The sequence below is a fragment of the Bubalus bubalis genome, chromosome 22 (genome assembly GCF_019923935.1).
Source record: "Bubalus bubalis isolate 160015118507 breed Murrah chromosome 22, NDDB_SH_1, whole genome shotgun sequence".
Classification (NCBI taxonomy): domain Eukaryota; kingdom Metazoa; phylum Chordata; class Mammalia; order Artiodactyla; family Bovidae; genus Bubalus; species Bubalus bubalis.
The window spans coordinates 18858352-18878523 of NC_059178.1; the positions used below are offsets into that span (position 1 = coordinate 18858352).

The following is a 20172-nucleotide window of genomic DNA, read 5'->3' on the forward strand; positions in this document are numbered from 1 at the left end:
GATAGGAAAGTGTCTTAGAAAATTAGATTTTAAGTTATACATTTATAACAGCTCTACCATCAATGTGTGATTAGCTGACAGGCACATGAAATGCTGTTCAAATAGTCTAAGTAGACATCTGTTGGATCTAGATGTTAGTCTACATACTAACTTTCTACCTTCTAAATTAATGCCACGATCATCCCTCAGTTTCTGACTGTTGGGATTTTTTTTAGCAATGTGATATTTTAGGAGATATAAGCTTTACAAACCATCAAATAGAATACATTCTATTTTTATAAGGCAACAGATTCATATATTTAAAAATATATTTTATTAAATAATCTACTTGGAGAATAATTACAAAAGCTTTAAACAGTAATTCCAAGTAGTGAAAGGCAGTTTTCTTTAAAAGAAAAAAAAAGACCAAACAGTCTTATTATGTTTTGCTGCTTTATACACAGGAATGATTTATTTTACAAACTAGTCAGTTGCAACATTAGCCTGAAAAATCAAAAACAGTTCTTAATATGTCTCAAAGGCAAGATGAACTTTATAATATGCTTTCACATTAACCAGTATGACAAACCATAAGAAACTTAACACCATAACAGTTCAAAATAAAATGTACAGAACAGGCACTTTGAAGTCAACCATTTGTGTGTAACTCACAGTTAATGTTGTGTGTACACGTCTCATTATTTCATCAAAGGTTATCAACCAATAAAACAAATATTCCTTTGATGCAAAAGCACAAACACATTTAGGTTCCAAACACCATGTTCTGGTTGTAATACATGCAAGACACGCCCTAAATTAGAAACATCTTCTGAAAGAAAAACAAAAAGCCAGGAATGAAAGCATTTACAAGCACTTGAATAAGGCCTTTAAGTGTTAAATCAGTGTTTTTTAAACCCCTTCATTCTCAGGTAAGGGATTAAGAGGCCGAGAGAGAGATCGTCTGCGAGGGTGAGGATACTGGAGACTGGCAGTGTCAGCATCGCAAGAGTGCTCTACCAGAGGAGGAGGAGGAGGAGGAGGAAGGAGCTGGGCATAACTGGACCATCTCGATCCAGCCCGTGGGGAATCCAGAGGGGGAAAGAAATACCTGAAACAATGAAGACAGGAACAAAACACCAAAACAAAACAAAAACAACAGAGAGAAAAAAAAAAAAAAAAAAACAGAAGAAAAAGAGAAAAGTAGTAAATACAAAGAGAACCAAAGAGGGGAAAACACATGCTAGAAAAAAAAGCTTTAGTATATTCATGCCAAAACTAACAGAACATAACAGCAAAATCAAGACCCTTACTCAAATCAGGCTTGCTTAAGTAAGTATAGAAACTTGAAAAAAGAAATAGAATCTGTTTAACTTAAAATGTTAAAAAAAAATCTTCAGTATGAATGTTACAAAAGAAGACATTATATAATTTAAAACATTTTCTAATCTCTCAGAAACATACTGATGCTATCCTGAAATTTACATATCACATAAGCTTTTCTTTAAGCAATGCTTCCCCTCTAGCAACAGCAGTTTTAGTGCACACATGACTCTCGGGACCAATTCAGGGAGACGTTCACATGGTATGGCCAGCTACTGCAACATACTTTCCAAGAAACATAGTCTTTGAACACACTTAGATGTTTTTCTGCAAAAACCTTTGATTAGTACAAAATGTTGATAAATAAAAGGGCTCAAAAATATGTTCTACTGTTAGCCTACTATAACTTACCCGTAATACTTTAGCATTTTCTCAAAAAAAGATTTATAGCTCTGTCATCAGAGGATATGAACTAAATGAAGCAGCCAACAAAATTAAGAAAATTCTGGGACATGGAACCTGGAGGTTTAACATGCATGCACAATTTTAGCAAAGCTTTATCTGCTTCTTATAATATATTTCCAAATTTTGACTTGAAGGAAACCTTAAGCCATGAAATCACACCATAAAAATATACAAGCACATATTAGAAATATTTACCTCTTTAGTGAATATAAACTGAAAACTTACAACGATGTTTTCATTTTACTACCAAAATAAAAATGAAGCAATACCAAATGTTGTCTGGCTACAAACTGTACAGTCAAGTTACTGTCACTACTATTTCTCTCACTCTTTCACTAATAATAGTTTAAACATTTCAAAGAAATAACAGTTATACTGAATAGTATCATGTATAAACCAATTCTACAAAAAGTAAACAAATTAGCACTCAAAACAATCTTTATGAAAAATACTTATTCAGTCCTCAAATTGAAATTATAAAAATTCATTTTGCCTACTGTTTTAGAAAATAAAAGACAGAAGTCTATATACATTCTCCAGATGGAATAGTGACATTTTCCCTCCTCCCAACTACTGAGGATGGTAACAATCTTTTAATTTTAAAACCCGTGAGTTTCAGAAACATTTCAAAAAATTGTTTTGGTGACAGTGTCTCAACAAAAAGCCTCTCAATTTATATTTCAAAAATTTTAAATAAGTGTCAATAAACTGGCTAGTACAAAAAAAATGATATACACTGTATTTTTAAAGGCCTTTTGGATTGCGTTTAGTAGTAAGCAGGCTGCTGGTGTATCTTGGGAGAGGTCAAACGGCGCTGGGGAAGGGGAAAAGGAGTTCGCTTTCCATTCCTGTGTGCATGCAACAAGCAGCAAAACAGCAAAGTTACTCCAGTTAGCTGGTACTCAGCTGTGCTTTCTGTTAAAGGACATAATACAAATGGAGAAGGGAAAATGCATCACAGATCTAACACACATGGTTATTTGCACAATAAGAACACAGATCAAAACTTCAAAGCTCTTTACAAAAAAAATATGCAGTACAGGCAGCAACCAAACACTAGATTTAAAAAAAAAAAAAAAAAGAATTAACACTAGTATCTTCTGCTTCATGAAATAATTTTGGTACCTGAAGTTGTTTTTATGCAAATACTTAAAAATCAAAAAGCAGGACTTCTTTACAAAAATATAATAATATAAAAATAGGAAATTTAAAATACAATTCTCTTAAATTGACAAAAGAACCATTACAGTATAGTTTGTTAAGGCTGTGCGTTAAATTTTCCTTAATAGTATTCCAAATTATTCACAAAGACATGTTAAAATAATTTTACCTTACAAATTCATATTTGAAATTTGAATATGAAAACAAAGGATGACTCTAATGACATCAAACATGCTTTGCGAAGCTAAAATATACTAAAAATTCTAAAAATCAATTCAATTTACCATTTCCTCTTACAATCTACATGAAAGTTTTAAACACACACACAAAAAAACACAACTCACTCTTCTACAGCCTTAGTTCATGTGTTTTATATACAATTTTAGTTTAACCTGACTCAAAGGCTACCCTCCCAGCACTAACGACACTGACTCCTCTGGATTACGAGCCCCAGCGCTGTCCCACACTTCCTCTTCATCTCGCTACTTCCCAGTTACAGATGTCCCTGGTAGACCACTAAGTATCACAATATCATAACCTACCTGTAAATATTATGACCAAGTAATAAACCAAATACAGAGATACTAAAGTGCTTTCTCTTCTAGTGTCACAATTATGTGCGAATTTCTTGATTCAATCTAAAAACCCACAAAATAACACACCTTCAGTATGGCTACCTGAATGATTTAAAAAGAAGATAATTGCTAGTTTTCTCACAAAACAGCCTACCTGCCAGCAGAAGATCCATTTAGTGAATTCTGAAGACTTGGGATATTTGAACCTACGGACGGATTTGAGTTTCCCTGCTGAGAACTCCCATTGACAGGGCTCCCATTACCTTTCAGAATGCCAGTACACTTCCAGTTGTCCATATAGTTAGCTGGAAGGAAAGTGGTCAACACATCAACATGACTAACAACTATGTTCCAGTGCACAAATCTACAATTAAAGAAATAAGAGAGACCTACGGGCTATGCATCTCTTAGGATTAATGGCAAAGACTTTTTTTTAATGAAACATTAAATATTTAATGAAACATTAAATATTAGGTATTTAATAAAATATCTCAATTTTAACAATTATTTTTTGAAGTTTTTTAAAGAATTACTAATTTAAAAAACAAAACTTTCACCACTCCTTTACTTACAAGATACATATTGACAGATGTAAGCTACCACATTATCACATTATCATCAAAATAAATTCTGTCTTCATTACAATGAATTTCAGGTATGATGTGTGGGTAACAAAGTCACATTCTCAGTTAAGCAAGTGTAAGTCACATGAGTATCTAATGTCCCCATGGATGTAGGTAACAGAACCTGTGGGGTCTGAGTGGCTTATCCAGCTTGGCCAAATGGTTTGGATGCAAAACTGGTCACTAAAAACACCGAGCCCAGGAAATCCAAGTAGGGAGCCTGCTGGGTGGAGTGGGGCTGTCCTGACTAAAGTCCAGAGGTAGACAGGGCAACAGAGACCCTGAGGCCTGGCTGGTTCTACCACAGCCAAAAGCTGACCCAGGGAGACTCAGTCAAACTGCATTTTGGGAACGGCCACTTCTCAGGGGAAGGGAACTGGGCTGTAATCACATCCTCAGAAAGGGATGCTGCCAACTAGAGTGGTGCACAGACCATGGCACCCTTGCCCAGTGGATAAACATCCATGGAGAAGAGCAGACCACAACACCCACAGTGTCAAATGTCCACAGTGCCTTCTCTCTGCTTGGCATTTGTAAAACTTTTAGAATCACTGGCCTCAAGATTCTCTAACTTTGGGGAGCTGTAGAGAAGTGAGGAAGACCCTAAATTTTCTTTTAAGTGCTAATTGGCTAAAGCAGTTGTTCAATCAAGAGACGACCGTATCCTGAGTCTGTAGAGAACTCATACAAGTTACACCCATAGCAAATGGTATCTTTGGAGGTAGTGTATATTCTGTCACAATTAGTTCTACTTTATTCCACACGGAAATGTAATTCAATTAGTCAATCACTGCTATGAACTAGGTAAAATGATAGAGATTCAAAACAATATGAGACATTAATTTAAAAGTAACCATAGACATTTTTTTCAAAATATTTCAGAGTTTACATTTCTAAGGGAAAATTCTAAAGTAGCAACATACAGCAACAATTCTTCCACTGAACTATTACCTTTCCACAACCTCACACAGCCATCGTCTCCTGAAGATGCCAGCACTGTTCCTGTTATATTCCAACTCACTCGCCAGACCTGAGAATTATGATTATCAAACTGAGCCACGATATGGATTTCAAATTTTGTTGGCCCACCAGAGGAAGTAAGTTCTTTCCTGTTAATAATAATAAAAAAAAAATTCCTAAGGAATTCTGAGTATGGACACACACATACACTCATAGACTCTCATTGTTCTAAATAATAACAATGGTCTCACATACATGCCACCAGAAGGTCATATCCATATCCACCCCCGACCTCTGTAACAGCTTACTGAGAGTTGGGCCAAGCCACTTTCATTTGACTCCCCAGTACCTGGCATGATCCTACCGCATAAAAGATACTCAGCGACTAAAGAGGATTTTATTCCCCACAAAATGCTGAAGAATAAGAGAGATGAAAATGATTACTTTTTAAAAAGAAAAGTAATAGGAAGAATAAGAAAAGGGAAGAAAGAAGGGAAAAAAAGAAAAAGAACTGAGGTTCAGAATTCCAAAATTAAAGCTAAATAAGTTATTCACAAGAATGTCTCAGTGCTAATTTTCCCTAAGTAGACTGCCACCTCTCATTCCTTCAAACATGTATAGCATCCAATTTTATTCAGAAGATCTAATTCATTTTTAGTATCTGCCTAAATAAAACACAACTAAGCAAACATCTCTCTCTCTTTACTCTCCCCATTCCCTAAAGTCATATATTGATAGATAAAATGTTCATTAAGAATCTATTATTCAGATCATTCTTGCCTCTACACTTTCCTCCACAAATGCAAATAAAGCAAAAGGTAAGAGAATTTTCAAAGTAGTTGTTTCAGAAACTCACCTCACAGGCTTTAATGTAAAAATTCTCACGTCTTTGGTTGCTATGGCAAGAATGTGGAAAGATCGTCCCAAGTTGGGAGCAAAGGCGATATCATGGACAGGGTCTGTGACAGTCAGGAGAGTTTCAGCTTTTGCGTATTTCCTAATGAAAAAACAATTTACCTTAAAATTATCATAAATGAAAATTTTTAAAAGCCATATGTCTAGGTATCTCCATTATTCCATCTTGCTCATATGTAGTAGTGTTCACCTCTGCTGTGTGCAGTACGTCACAGCGCCAACCTCCAGGAATTGAAACTGTGACCTAAGGAAAGGGGCATTTGCAGATATAATTAAGGATCTCAGGGTGACAGAGAACAGACATTAGAGGAGAAGCCATGTTAAGACCAGGCAGAGACTATAGTTATGCTGCTCAGCCAAGGAACTCCTGGAGCCTCCAAAAGCTGGAAGAGACAAGGAAAGAGTATGAAGGCAGCAAGCCTTGACAATAAATACCTTGATCTCAGATTTCCAGCCTCCAGAAGTATGAGAATAAACTTCTGATTTAAGCCACCAATTTGTAGTAATTTGTTTCGGGAGCCCTAGGAAAGGAATATAACCTCCCAGGTTTCTTCTTTCAATTTTCTTAAGTTTAGCTTCAAACAGAGTTTACGAAAAATTAGAATGAGATCTTGCTTTGTTAGCTATTAATATCTTTTTTAAGAAAAAGGGTACCTGAATTTCCTAAGATTTGAGTGTAAAGAAAAAAGTTGAGCTAATAACAGGAAGAACTGAATTTTTTTAAGTGATGATAAAGGAAGCTATACCAGAGCTACCCTGGTGGCTAAGTCTTAAAAAATCCGCATGCCAATGCAGGATACAGCGGTTGAACCTCTGATCCAGGAAAAGTCTCACATGCCACGGAACAACTGAGGCCCATGCATCACAACTACTGAGCCTGTGCTCTAGAGCCTGAGAGCCGCAACTACAGAAGCCTGCTTACCCTACAGCTCGGGACTCTGCAAAAAGAGAAAAGCTACTGCAATGAGAAGTCCACCCACTGCAACTAGACAGTACCCCCCACTTGTTGCAACTAGAGAAAAGCTTGAGCAGCAACAAAGACCCAGCACAACCAAAAGCAATAAATAAATAAATAAATAAAATTAAGGAAAAAAAAAAATCTCTAAAAAAGGGAAGCTATACCAAAGTCTATTTCCACATCTCAGGAAGAGTTAAACGACCATCTGATCCTGTTACCCTCCAATTCGGAAGTCTTTTAACAGCTTCAGAATACCCTTAAGATAAAGACTGGACACTAAGCAGGAGGTCTTGAAGACATAAGCCCTGCGGGTTTCCCACCACATGGTCTCCCTTTGACCCATTATGTTCCAACCACAGTGAGATTACACTGGCTCACTCTCTCCACCTAGAAAGTTGCACTGTCTCTGTCTGGCCAACTTCTACTCATTCTACCGTCTTTCTTGAATGAATCTTCCAGTTTATAAAACTCATCACCATTTTGCATTTTTTTGTTTTCCGTGCATGATGGTACATACTGGGAGACCAATTTTACCTTTTCCTCTACATCACTCTGGAGAAGGGAAATGGCACCCCACTCCAGTACTCTGGCCTGGGCGGAGGAGCCTGGTAGGCTACGTACGGTCCATGGGGTCGCTAAGAGTAGGACACGATTGAGCGACTTCACTTTCACTTTTCATTTTCCTGCCTTGGAGAAAGAAATGGCAACCCACTCCAGTATTCTTGCCTGGAGAATCCCAGGGACAGAGGAGCCTGGTGGGCTGCCATCTATGGGGTCGCACAGATTCGGACACGACTGAAGTGACTTAGGAGCAGCAGCAGCAGCAGCTACATCACTCAATTTAGTTATTACCAGAACAGAGAACTTAGTATATCATAGGAAATCAGTAAATATGACAAATAATGCATAACTGAATTAATGAATAAAGAAATAACATTTTAAAAAATTAAATGCAATTCATAACAATAACTAAACCAAAGTACTACTGACCTGGTGTTTTCATTATATTCGAAAATCTGAACCTTGGCCATTGCATTTGGACTACTGTCATCACTTCCTACAGCAATCATGGGAGCATGAGCACGAGAGCTGGAAAGGAATAGAAAAATGTGTTTTCTCAATTATAACATCAACACACATATAGTTCAGAGAATTAAAAACTCATCCAGCAGCTGTGCAACCCACCGGTCAGCTGTGGACTAGACCCCTGCTATGCCCAGTGCTGCACTCCCAGGAAGGGTACCCCAGAGGTCTCATCTTGGGGACCAAGGACACCAGCCTTTCACCATATTTCTACCACATTTTCTTATGGCTGAGATAGAAAGTAGTCCTTTTCCCCAAAGAAAAGGCTTCAAGCATTCAATTGATTAAAAAAAAAACAAAAACCACTTAAGAGATCTTAGAATTTTTCTTCCTAAAAATATCTGGTCATTAACTATTACATGAAAAGTAACTTTATGGTGACCAAATTCATGGCAAAAAAATTTTTTACATGCTTTGCACAAAAAGAATCCCATCCCAATGGAGGAGGAAAGCAGAAAAGACCATCCCTAGGAAGGCATGCCTATCATTCTTTAAGTCTCCACACTCATTTGTAGCCAACTACATTTTTAAAAGGCAAAAGATAAGCAATAAGAGAATGAACTCTGAGGTGAACTCTAGGTTAATTTTTTTTTTCCATTTCTATGTCTAATTACCTAGATATTGATTTCCCTTGCCTCCCACATTCAGATTAAGTAATACCTCTATGAAAGTGACATAGAGGTACTATTTAACCTTGATGTTTAAAGATTGTTTAGTCTTGATGTTGTGATCTGCCAGTCTCATAAAGCTGAAAACAAAATGTAATTAAAAAAAATTTAGGTCTTTATTACTAAAGCTTCTGATAACCAGATCAAATCACCTAATATAAGGAAAATACCAAGTAAACTGTAAAGTGCTATAGTGACAAAATAAAATGACAAGTTATATACTATAATTCTTGGCTATTTGAAGGGGTGTAAATTACAGCAGTTTCTCACAAGATTTTCTTCTTTCAGTGTTCCACAGATTATTCTTTCACAATGTTAAATATCTGAGCAAGGACAAGTACATTTACAATAATATATTCTAAAATCACTGAAAATATAAATCGTTTGTTAAATATTCTAAAAAATAAATTCTAAAACATCCAGATAGCAACCTGAATTGAGGATTACCTCATTTGTATATTTAGAAAAAAAAAGGATCACACTTAAACCATCTGCCAAATATGGCTCATAACTAAACAGTGAGCAAAACCATCCAACTCTCTGAATATGGGAGACTGATCATCTGCAACTCCTTTCTATACCTCCATGAAGAGATGAAAGAATACACTGTAAGAGTGCAGAAATCAGAATATGCCATCAGAAATCAAGAAATCTGGAGGAATATATAAGAGTCTATTGTATTATTACTATATTTGAAATCTTTTCTAATAAATAAAAAATACCTGGAAACATCCTGGTTAAATTTTAGAATTCCATTATCTTAAACCATACAAAGCAATTCCAGGAGGTTTAATGATTTAAGAGTGAAAGTAAAAGTGGCTCAGTTGTGTCTGACTCTTTGCGACCCTCATGGACTACACAGTTCATGGAATTCTCCAGGCCAGAATACTGGAGTGGGTAGCCTTTCCCTTCTCCAGGGGATATTTCCAACCCAGGGCTCGAACCCAGGTCTCCTGCATTGCAAGGCAGATTCTTTACCAGCTGAGCCAGAAGGGAAGGTAAACCCAAAAACCTTTCAGAAGACACTTGATAACATCAAGGTGGGAAAGAATTTCTCAAATAAAAAAAATAAAAGCACAACAACATAAAAGACTTAAATGTGGCCATATTAAAATTCAGACTTTCTGCAATCAAAAGTCACTGTATTGTCAAAATGGACAAACCCCAAACTCACAGAATATACTTGCTTCTCAAAATAGTAATAAGATAAAATCCTAAAACTTTCCAGAAAGAATAGGCTCCCTACAAAAGATCCAGTATCAGACTGACCACACACTTCCCACCAACTAAAATTTAAAAGATTCAAGAATCCTTTAAAATCTCTGCAATTCTTACATTTTGAACTTAACCAAAGTTCTAGAGCTAGCCAAACTACAATTAAGCATGGAGTAAAACTAAGACATTTTTAGGTGTTCTCGAGTTTATAGTTTGCCATCAACCCCTATGGAGGGAAAAAAAAGAGTTACTTTAAGAGCTGCGTGACCAAAGGAAAACAAAAAATCCAAAGACAACTCATGATATGAAAACTGTGACACCTAAATATAACCCGAAGTAAAGGAATCAATAACGAGAAAAGAGCACCTGTCAAAGTCAATGTCACATTATTCTGTGAACTACAGCTATGAAAACAGATTAATCTGTGTCTAGAATGAATACTATCTAGTCTTACAAATTCAGTTGCTACTTAATATTTTGAATCAATTTATAATCAAAAGATAAAAGTACTTTTATGTGTACTAAATGTTTACAAAACATAAAGACAAATACTATAAATCTTGTCACTATACAAGCAGTGTAACAAAACATTAGGAAATCAGAGAGTGAGTGTGTGACAGAAGCAAAAAAGAACTAATTTCCTCTTTTTTTAAAAGAGAGGTGAGTCAACATACAGTCTGAAAATTGATAAATCACTAAGTGGAGAAGTATTTTAATTATGACAATTACATACAACTGAAGAACAACAAATAAAATATCTTGTCACATCTTCACAAACAGAAAGCTTTCTTAATGTGCTAAAGTCATCTTTCACCGAGTGAGTATAAATTCTGTTTAAAGATAACATGGCAAGACCCAGAGGCACAAGGAAACCACTTAAAATAGTGACAGTCTTAGAATCACACTCTGTGCAGCAAGGAAAGGAGTAAGATAGGACTAGATGCACTAAGACAAAGGAAAACACACATGATGGGGGGACCTCCTTGCTGGTCGAGTGGTTAAGAATCTACCGTCAAAAGCAGGTGACGTGGGTTTGATCCCCAGTCGGGAAACAAAGATCTCACAAGCCAAGTGGCAACTAAGCCTGGGCACCACAAGTACTGAGCCCACACACCTCAACTACAGAGCCCCTGTCCTCTGGAGCCTACATGTCACAACTAGAAAGAAGCCCCCGCACTGCAACGAAAGCTCTCTCGTGCTGCAACTAAGATCCGACATAATCAAAAAGAATTTTAAACTAGAATTTTTTTTTAAAAGCCCACAATGTATTTGTAAGTGTAAGAAGCAAACTGCAAAAAAGGAAAATGTTAGACCTATACACGTCTGTGTGTTTTGGGTCCACTTGTACAGGATAGCATATACCTGGGTGTGTTTGTGTATATATATCTGTGTGTTTACAAAGGCAGTAAATATTTACTTGTATATACATGGGAAAAGTTCAGAAAGTGCACCAGAATGTTTACAGTGGCTAGCTTCTTCTATGGAGTAGAAATAGAGGGATAAGCGACATGACAGGGTGGAGAAAAGAGAATTATTATTCTACATAATATATATTTTTAAAAATAGATAAGACCACTTAAGAAAAGCATATTCAAAAAAATAAAGCATCTGATGCTAAGTGTAATGATTACTAGGCTTCTATCACCTACCTTGAAGGGTTCCACGAAATACAACTACAGCTGAGTTTGCATGATATCTCATGCTGCAGAGACCACTGGCTGAGATTCATGACATCTGGAGCCTCGTAGATTCTAACTATCCCATCTGCTGAACATGTTGCTAACATGAGACCCATATGCTTAGGAGCAAATTTCACATCGGTAACAGACGTTCTGCTGTCCACCAGCGTTGTCCTCTTTACCTGAAAAAAAAAAAAAAAAAAAGTAAATTACACACAAAAAGAAAGGATGTCAGAGTGAAAGAACACAGGCTCTGAATCACAGAGATCCGTTGCCACTTCCTCAGAAAATTGTACAACCTTGAAAAGACACTCAAAACCTGGGGAGGCCTCAATTTCCTCCAAAGGACTTGGCAAAACACCATGTACACAAGCTCACAATCAGTGACCTATAATCAGCTGCTCCTTTAATGCAGAAGTAAGAAGACCTTGTGAAGCCTAACTTTATTAAATTAGATAAATTCTTTCTTCTTAAGCAGTGTGTGTGCACTAAATCAGTTGTGTCTGACTCTTTGCAATCCTATGAATTGTAGCCCACCAGGCTCCTCTGTCCATGGGATTCTCTAGGCAAGAATACTGGAATGGGTTTGCCATGTCCTCTTCCAAGGGATCTTCCCAACTTTGGACTGAACCCAAGTCTCTTACATCTCCTGCACTGGCAGGTGGGTTCTTTACTACTAGCACCCCCTGGGAAGCCCTTAGGCAGATAGGAGAAAAGCAGAAAATGTTAGAATTTTCATATGGGCAGTTTTGTCATGCAAAGCAGGCTGCAAACTGCCTTAAGATCCTTTAACAGCAAAAAGGAGGGAGTACAACTTCTCCCGTCAAGTCTAAGTGCTGGTTAACCCTGCTTGGATCAAGAGTATCCACTTTTAAAAGAAGGCATGCAGCAGAGACCAAGAGAATGGTAGGAAGCTGGTGTTCTGGAAATTAGGGAACCCCAGCATGGCAGATACCAACCAGCTACTGCCCGGCTCCTACATGAGCTGACTTTTGACTGAAACTGTCAACAAAAATTTAGAAATCAACAGCTTACTGTCTATAGTTTTGGGACCCAACTCCTGTAAGTTGGGTTTAGGAATGGTAGCAATTACAGGATTATAATATAAATAATTAATATAACACAAATGCTGAAACACTAAATACAAATCATTAAGTTTGAAGAAAAAAATCCTTCATATTGCCACCACTCTCCAAATACACTTGATTTTTGACAAGGATGCCGAAGACCATTCTATAGGGAAAAGACAATCTTCTCAATGAAAGGTGCTCAGAAAACTGGACACTGAAGTGCAAAAGAGTTACGATAGATACCTGCCTTATGTCACATACAAACATTAACTTTATGAGTCAAAGGCCTAAACATAAGCACTTAACTATAAAACTCTTAAAAGAAAATTCTGGCCAGTCTCCATGACAATGGATTTGGCAATGACTTATGATACGAGAAACACAAGGAAACAAAAGAAAAACTAAACTATACTTCATGAAATCCTTGCACACAACCCTTGCACATTCTATCAAGAGACTGGAGAGGCAACTTAACAGAATGAGAAAGAAGATTTGGAAATCACATATCCGTTAAGGAAATAAAGTACATAAAGTTCGGTCGAAAGAACACGAAGCCAAAACCTGTCCAAACTCAGGATGGGCCCATGTCACACGCCACACAGATCCACTGTGTGTCTGAGGAATCAAAAAAAGAAAAAAAGGAAAAAGAGGAGTTTACTCATTTTTCACACATATAAGATGTCACTTGAAGACCTACAACTCAACAACAAAAAATGGACAAAGGACCTGATTAGACATTTCCCTAAAGAAGTAAAAGGGTTCTGGTAACAATTTCAATTCTGGAGAGGGGTTGGGGGCTAATCCTCACACCCACAGACAATTCTGACACCAGAAGGGTGTCCAAGGAGAATTCAACTCAGTTTTGACACTAACTACCTGTAGATAGCATCAGATTTTGGGGCGCAGAGTTCAGTCCCACAAGATCGTCATTCTTCAGGTACCAGTCCAAAACCAGGGTGTTACCTGTGCTTCTCACTGCCTGCTGTAACTCAGGAACAGTCACATGGAAGAGACCCAAGGGGTACAGTCAGGGACAGGCGCAGAGCCCCCACGCTCCTGCCAGCACCAGGTCCCCAGATCTCCACCAGCCCAGGAGCCTCCAAACCCCATCCTTTAGGGTTTTTATGGAGGCCTCATTACATAGGCATGAATGACTAACTCACTGGCTAATGGTGATCAGTCAATCCACAGCCCTCTCCCCTCCCTGTAGGTCAGAGGGGTGGGACTGAAAGTCTCACTTCCCCAAAGTGTCCTCAGAAAGATCACTGCTCTTCCGATGCTCTGGCTTCCACCCACCCACCCACAGCTAATAAATGTCTCACCCAGTGGCTCTGTCCACGCAGTTTATCGTTTGATTCTCCTACTATTTCTTCCCAGACAGCAGCTGTTCGGTCAAAAGAACAGGAAGCCAAAACCTGTCCAAACTCAGGATGGGCCCATGTCACACGCCACACAGATCCACTGTGTGTCTGAGGAATCAAAAAAAGAAAAAAAGGAAAAAGAGGAGTTTACTCATTTTTCACACATATAAGATGTCACTTGAAGAAATAGAATACAGATATTTTTACCTCAACAAATGGAAAAAAGCTGCTCAATTTAACATTTAAAAATTTAACTTCTAGGGAATTTCCTGGTGGTCCAGTGGTTAGAATGCCACACTCCACCACAGGGGGCACGGGTTCAATCTCTGGTTGGGAAACTAAGACCCTGCATGCCATGCAGCATGGCCAAAATAAAACAAGATAAATTCTAGAACTTTTAACTTAGAAGATACTTCATCTTTAGGATTACAGCTCTTCTGGAGTCAAGTTCTTCTAACATTTTATGAATTAAAAAAAAAAAACCCTTCTGGATAAAGTTGACCTTTTCCAATGCTACTAACAGAGACCTGGTTCAGAGTTTAACCTAACAAAGCTTTTAAACAGAGATTCTATCAGTCCATTATTTTTTTTCACTTGCACATTGCTTCTATAGGGAACATCCACCTAATAAGTAAGATTAATCAAAATGATATGCTTCAAAAGCCTGACAGTATAAGAAACCATAGCAACAAAATGTTTAAAATGATTCTGATGTCTGGCTAGGAAAAGAGGCAATGAGAGGACAAATACAGAGAAGCCTAAATCTCCATATTGTGAGGGAATAATTTAAAGCTCAATAGCACTATCTTTATATATGAAAAACATCAAATTACTATTATTCAACTCTTTATGTTGACCAAGAAAAAAAAGGCAGAAAAGTCTTAAAGCATTTCACATCAAGAGAATTGTCTGTGCTTTCCAATAAAAATACTATATGACCACAAGCACCAGTCCACCCATGATGCTCACAAAATCTGTTTCAGGCTTCCGTGTATCTAACACTTTTTGTACACTCAATCTCAGAACACTTTCATAATTCAATAATTTCTACATGGTAACAATGTCATCATCCAACGGTAAACTCTGCATCTTTTTTTTGGCTGCTGGCATGTGGGATTTTCATTCCCTGACCAGGTATGGAAACTGTGCCCCCTGCAGTGGAAACAGAGTCTTAACCACTGGACCACCAGGGAAGTCCCTGCACCCTTATTTTTATCCTCTGTTCTGTCCAACCTTTTTATTTCACTTTTCTTACTTATATAGGCTATTTAGTCAAAGATGTACTAGCGCAGTGAGACTCTGCTAAATATTAGCTTCCAGGTAAAGCATGATCTAACTAAAGAACAAGGACTGCACAAAGGATTCATCACAATAAAAAGCAAACAAATATCAATTAGTAAGCAAAATAGGGTATATCTGTTGTCATATTTGTTTTGTTGCTGTATTTATGTTTTAAAACATACCTAAGTTACTAATGAAACCTGTTAATTATAAAGCAAAAATACAAGCCTCCTTTTGAAGTGATAAAAATAAGTTTTACAACTAGATACAGGAAGCAATTATACAATATTGTGAATGCAATAAATGCATTTACATTTGTTTACTTGAAATGGTGAACTTTGTGTTGACTCTCACCACAATTTAAGAAATGAGAGGGGAGAACAAAAGATTTCCATAGACACTTCATCATAGATGGTAAATAAGTGACAAACATGCACATGAAAATGCTATCAACACCGGGTTAGTTATTAAAGGCATACAAACCAAGATCCAATGAGACACACTGTACACCCACCAAGATGGCTACTAACATCATCAAAACGACAGACTGGAACCCTCATACATTGCTGTTGGGAACATACAATGGTTTAGGCACTTTGGAAAATGGTCTGGCAGTTTTCAAAAAAGTTAAAAGTATACACAGTCTGAAGGAAAATTATGTGGCTCAAAAATAGCCTGGAGTTAAAAACTCCCCTCCAGGTCCTCCCCACCATTCTATGCAAAACAAAGAACTCTCTCACCTGAAGGAAAAAATGGAATTTAAGGTTGATTACGCCCAGCTCCCAGCTGGTCCAGCCTCTGGCCGATCTCCAAAATGCCTATATATACTTACTCTCTTCTTAAGTGCAGCAGCTCGCTAATCTGACTGCTGCCCCTTCTTGCCTCATTAAAGGTGATCTGTTCCTGTGAAGTGCTGCTCTCGTTCTTTTTCTGAACCTCGCCTTCTCTAACTCCCTTACCTTACACAGTCCAGCAATTCTACTCCTAGATATGTAAAAGAATAAAAAATGTCCACACAAAGACTTGTATGGCATGTTCATAACAGCATTCATAATCGTCAAAAACTAAAAACAAACAAATGTCCATCGAATAGTCAATGAGTAAGTAAAATGTGGCTTTATCTATACAATGGACTACTACTCAGCTTTACAAAGGATCAAACCACTGATTCATACCACAACATGGATGAACCTCAAAAACAAGCTAAGGAAAGCAAGTAGAAACAAGTAACTACATACTATAGAATTCCATTTATATGAAATGTCTAGAGAAAGTAAAACTTTATAAACAGAAAACAGTTCAGTGGTTACCTGGGGCATAAGAAGGGAAAGATGATTAACTCCCAAGCTGCCACAAGGGAAATTTCAGGGTTGATGATAAAAGTGTTCTAAAACTAGATTGTGGCAGAGCTGCCAACTGTGTAAACTTACTAACATTCATTGAACTGTACATTTAAAATCGACAATTCTTAAGATATGTAAAACTCTACCTGAGTACAGCAATTTTTTAAAGCAAAAAATAAAGCTATATACAAAACATCACAACTATTAAAAAATATGTAAAGGAAAAAGAAAGACATACTGAGATGCTAAAAACAATTAGGTTAAAATGCTACAGAATTTCAAACTCGTACTTTCAAATTTTCTGAAGCACATTTGCTACTTTAATAGTGGAAAAAAAGTAAAAGGTATAAATTTTATAATTCTCAAAACTGAACACAAAGTCACTAATGCTACCCTACAGTAAGTGTTTCAATTTTTTAAAATCACCATAAAAATAAATACTAACCTTCCAGCTAGCAGTGCAATGCCATTCCCCACTTTCACTTTTATCCCAGACCTGTAAGAAAAAAGATATTTTATACCAAGAATTTCTAAAATTAATTGAGTCAGTGAGGACAAAGGAGGGAAACATAAATTCACAAAAGATAAAATCAGTAAGTAAACATTCATTCATTCAACCAAATATTTACTGAGGACTGAGGACATGTCAGTCAAGGAACCTTCGCTCCAATAGTTAATGGAAATGATAACAGTGCCACTCAAGTCGGGCACTTACGGTGCTGCTGCCCTATAAAGTCACTGGGCCAATATTGACCACTCCCCCCAGGGGAAACAGGTGCAATTCACAGGAGCCTCTGGTCACAATGTATTTATCAACCAACCTATCAATAACCTTGTTTTACCTGTGTATGTTTGCAAACACCTTATTTTGTATACATTATTGATTCACTATCACTGAACACGGAAAAGACCCTGATGGTGGGAAAAGACTGAAGGCAGGAGAAGGGAAGGACAGGGGACGAGATGGTTGGATGGCATCACTGACTCAATGGACATGAGTTTTAGCAAGCCCCAGGAGTTGGTGAAGGACAGGGAAGTCTGGCGCACTGCAGTCCATGAGGTCACAAAAAGTCGGATGCAACTGAGTGACTGAACTGAAATCACACCAACACTGTAACTCACATCTGAATGAAGCTCCCCTAACACACACATTTTTGGGAAGGCACTCACAGACTTCTTGCTGTGGGACACGCAGCACAACACTTGAGGACCACTTCAGCCAGTGAAATTCACCAACAAAAAGAATGAAAATGTGAAAAATGTGGCACCAAACACACACTCAGAAGGGCGCTTGTTTACACTATGAAAGCCTGAATGAAAGGCAGAGTGTCACCTGTCCAACCTCAGCTGGGAACACAACCTGGACAACTCCAATTTTTCTGCCACCTGGTCATGTCTACAAATAACCATGAGCGTTGCTTTGGGGGTTACAAATAAACTTTATAGAATAAGCAAATTCACAAATACAAAACTTGCAAATAACGAGACTTAACTGTACATGTAAGTCAAAGACAAAACACTGAACCTTCATACCAACAAAAAATAGACATTACAATAACATGACGTTTTTTTAAATGTAATATGTCCCCCAAATAAATCAATTTTTTAAAATGTAATGATAAAACAGTATTGTGGCTCCTCAAAAAACTTCAAACAGGACTTCCCCGGTGGATAGAATTTGCCTGCCAACGCCAAGCCCACTTTCTAGAGTTGATGACCCACAACTACTGAAGCCTGCGTGACCTAGAGCCCATCCTCCACAAGGAGAAACGCCACTAATGAGAAGCCTCGAGCACCGCAAGGAAGAATAGCCCCCGCTCTCCTAAACTAGAGAAAGCCCAAGAACAGCAACACATAGATAAAAATTATTAAAATTTTTTCAAATAAAAGTAGAATTGCCATGTGCTTCAGCAATTCCACTTCTGGGTCTGCACCCAGCTGAATGCAGGGTCTCAAAGCTATACTTGTTTACCCACATTCACAGCAGCATTGTTCACAACTAAAATGTAGAAGGAACCAAACTCCACCAACAGATGAGTGATATGTAAAATGTGGTATATGCAGATACATATACTTAGCCTCTTTAAAAGTTTTTGGATTATTTAAACGCTTCCTTTCTCAGAAAGGAAATTATGACAAATGCTACAACACGTATGAACTTCAAAATATTAAGTTAAGTGAAATCAGCCAGTCACAAAAAAGACAAATTCTGTACGATCCCACTTGTATGAGGCCACTGGAGTAGCCAAATTCAGAGACAGAAAGTACAAGGGCGGGGACCAGGGTTGGACGCTTCAGGGATCGGTGAGTCATGCTTAATACGGACAGTGCAAAGTGAGGATGGCGGTGACCGATGCAAAAATACAAACATACTTAATAAAAACGGTTAAGGTGGTAAATTTTGTTACCTGTAGTTCCCTACAATAACGAAAACACTAAAGAAAAAACCGCAATGATAATGCCCGACACGGACAACTATCACACTGATACTCTTCAACGGCAGCTGTAAAACAGTACAAACTTCAAAAAGACAATCTACCAAGTACTCTCAAGAGCTTTTAAAATACTCATTAATTTCTCTACTGGAATGAGCCTAAGGAAAACTTCCAAAAACATAAAAAACGGGATTAACGACGACTTTTCACTGCAACACCTCGACAGACAAAAACTCCGCACACGGGACAATCCTCTAGAAATAGCTCTAAGCGGATAAGGAAACCTACTCGGTTAACGGACGCCAATTATCGCGACGGTCACGTGGCCGCGGAGGGCGGAGAGAAAACCCGGGCCTCGCCACAGACCCGTCAGCGAGGGCCGCGCAGTCGCGGCCCGGCTGTGAGAACATGGAGGGAGAGAGCCCAATCCGACGGGCGTCCGCGGAGCGCGGAGGGCCAGCGCCCCCGGTCCTGAGTCCCGCCGACCACCGCCGAGCGAGACCTCCCCTACCCACAAGGCGCTCCGGACCCAGCCTGGAGCCCAGGGCAAGCCTGGCCGACCGGCGCGCCCTGCTTCTCCCGCAGCGGGAGCGCGCCCGCCGCCGTGACGCACGCACGCACGCAGACAACCGCTGAGAGGCGGCCCGGGCGGCAGTGACCCCACAATACCGGGGAGGAGGGCGCCAGCCTGCCAGGCCGCCGGGCCTCGTGCCCGGCAAGGCGCCTCAAGTCCGGAGCAGTCCCCTCTCCACGCGCCCCTCGCTCGGACAGCGGGCCGCGCAAGGTCCCGCTTGCTTCCAGGCTCGGCCCGCACCTTGACGCTCTGGTCGCTGGAGCAGGTGGCCATCCGCCGCCCATGGAAGTCGAAAGACACATCATGGATGAGATCCTTGTGGTCCGCCGCGATACTGCGCGCCACGAACATGGCTGCGCCGGGCCCCTCCTGCCTCCGACACGGCGGCGCGGCGGCGCGCGGACCGCAGCCCACCCGGACCCGGCGCCGGGGCGCGCACGGCGGTGCTTCCCGCGTGCTGCTCGGGCGCCCCGGGCTGCGCCCGCCCCGCCCCCTGGCCCGTCATAC

At 39.0% G+C, this 20172-nt stretch overlaps 1 protein-coding gene across 3 annotated transcripts; it reads right to left on the reverse strand.

Annotated features, from left to right (window-relative positions):
- Nucleotides 1-294: 294 nt before the first annotated feature.
- SEH1L (SEH1 like nucleoporin) lies at nt 295-20153 on the reverse strand. 3 transcript variants are annotated; one of them, XM_006041220.3, is made up of 9 exons: nt 19906-20153; nt 17102-17152; nt 13994-14140; nt 11572-11783; nt 7947-8045; nt 5940-6080; nt 5075-5232; nt 3655-3805; nt 295-1087 (listed from the first exon to the last, which is right to left on the reverse strand). In XM_006041220.3, exons 1-9 carry the CDS (start codon nt 20014-20016, stop codon nt 889-891), a joined length of 1269 nt encoding a protein of 422 aa, XP_006041282.1. In that variant the 5' UTR covers nt 20017-20153; the 3' UTR covers nt 295-888. The 3 variants fall into 3 exon arrangements, with proteins under 3 accessions (XP_006041282.1, XP_044790757.1, XP_006041283.1); XM_044934822.1 differs by lacking the exon at nt 19906-20153 and adding an exon at nt 19380-19527; XM_006041221.4 differs by having other exon boundaries at nt 982-2679.
- Nucleotides 20154-20172: the final 19 nt, after the last annotated feature.

What these genes read in the sequence shown, in the direction of transcription:
- SEH1L (XM_006041220.3), bottom strand. Translation starts at nt 20,016, where the DNA reads ATGTTCGTGGCGCGCAGTATCGCGGCGGACCACAAGGATCTCATCCAT. An exon ending in GAATATAATGAAAACACCAG is followed by an intron (nt 6,081 to 7,946) that starts GTCAGTAGTACT and finishes TTTTTTCATTAG; the next exon opens with GAAATACGCAAAAGCTGAAA. An exon ending in AATGGATCTTCTGCTGGCAG is followed by an intron (nt 1,088 to 3,654) that starts GTAGGCTGTTTT and finishes TCATTGTTTCAG; the next exon opens with GTATTTCTTTCCCCCTCTGG.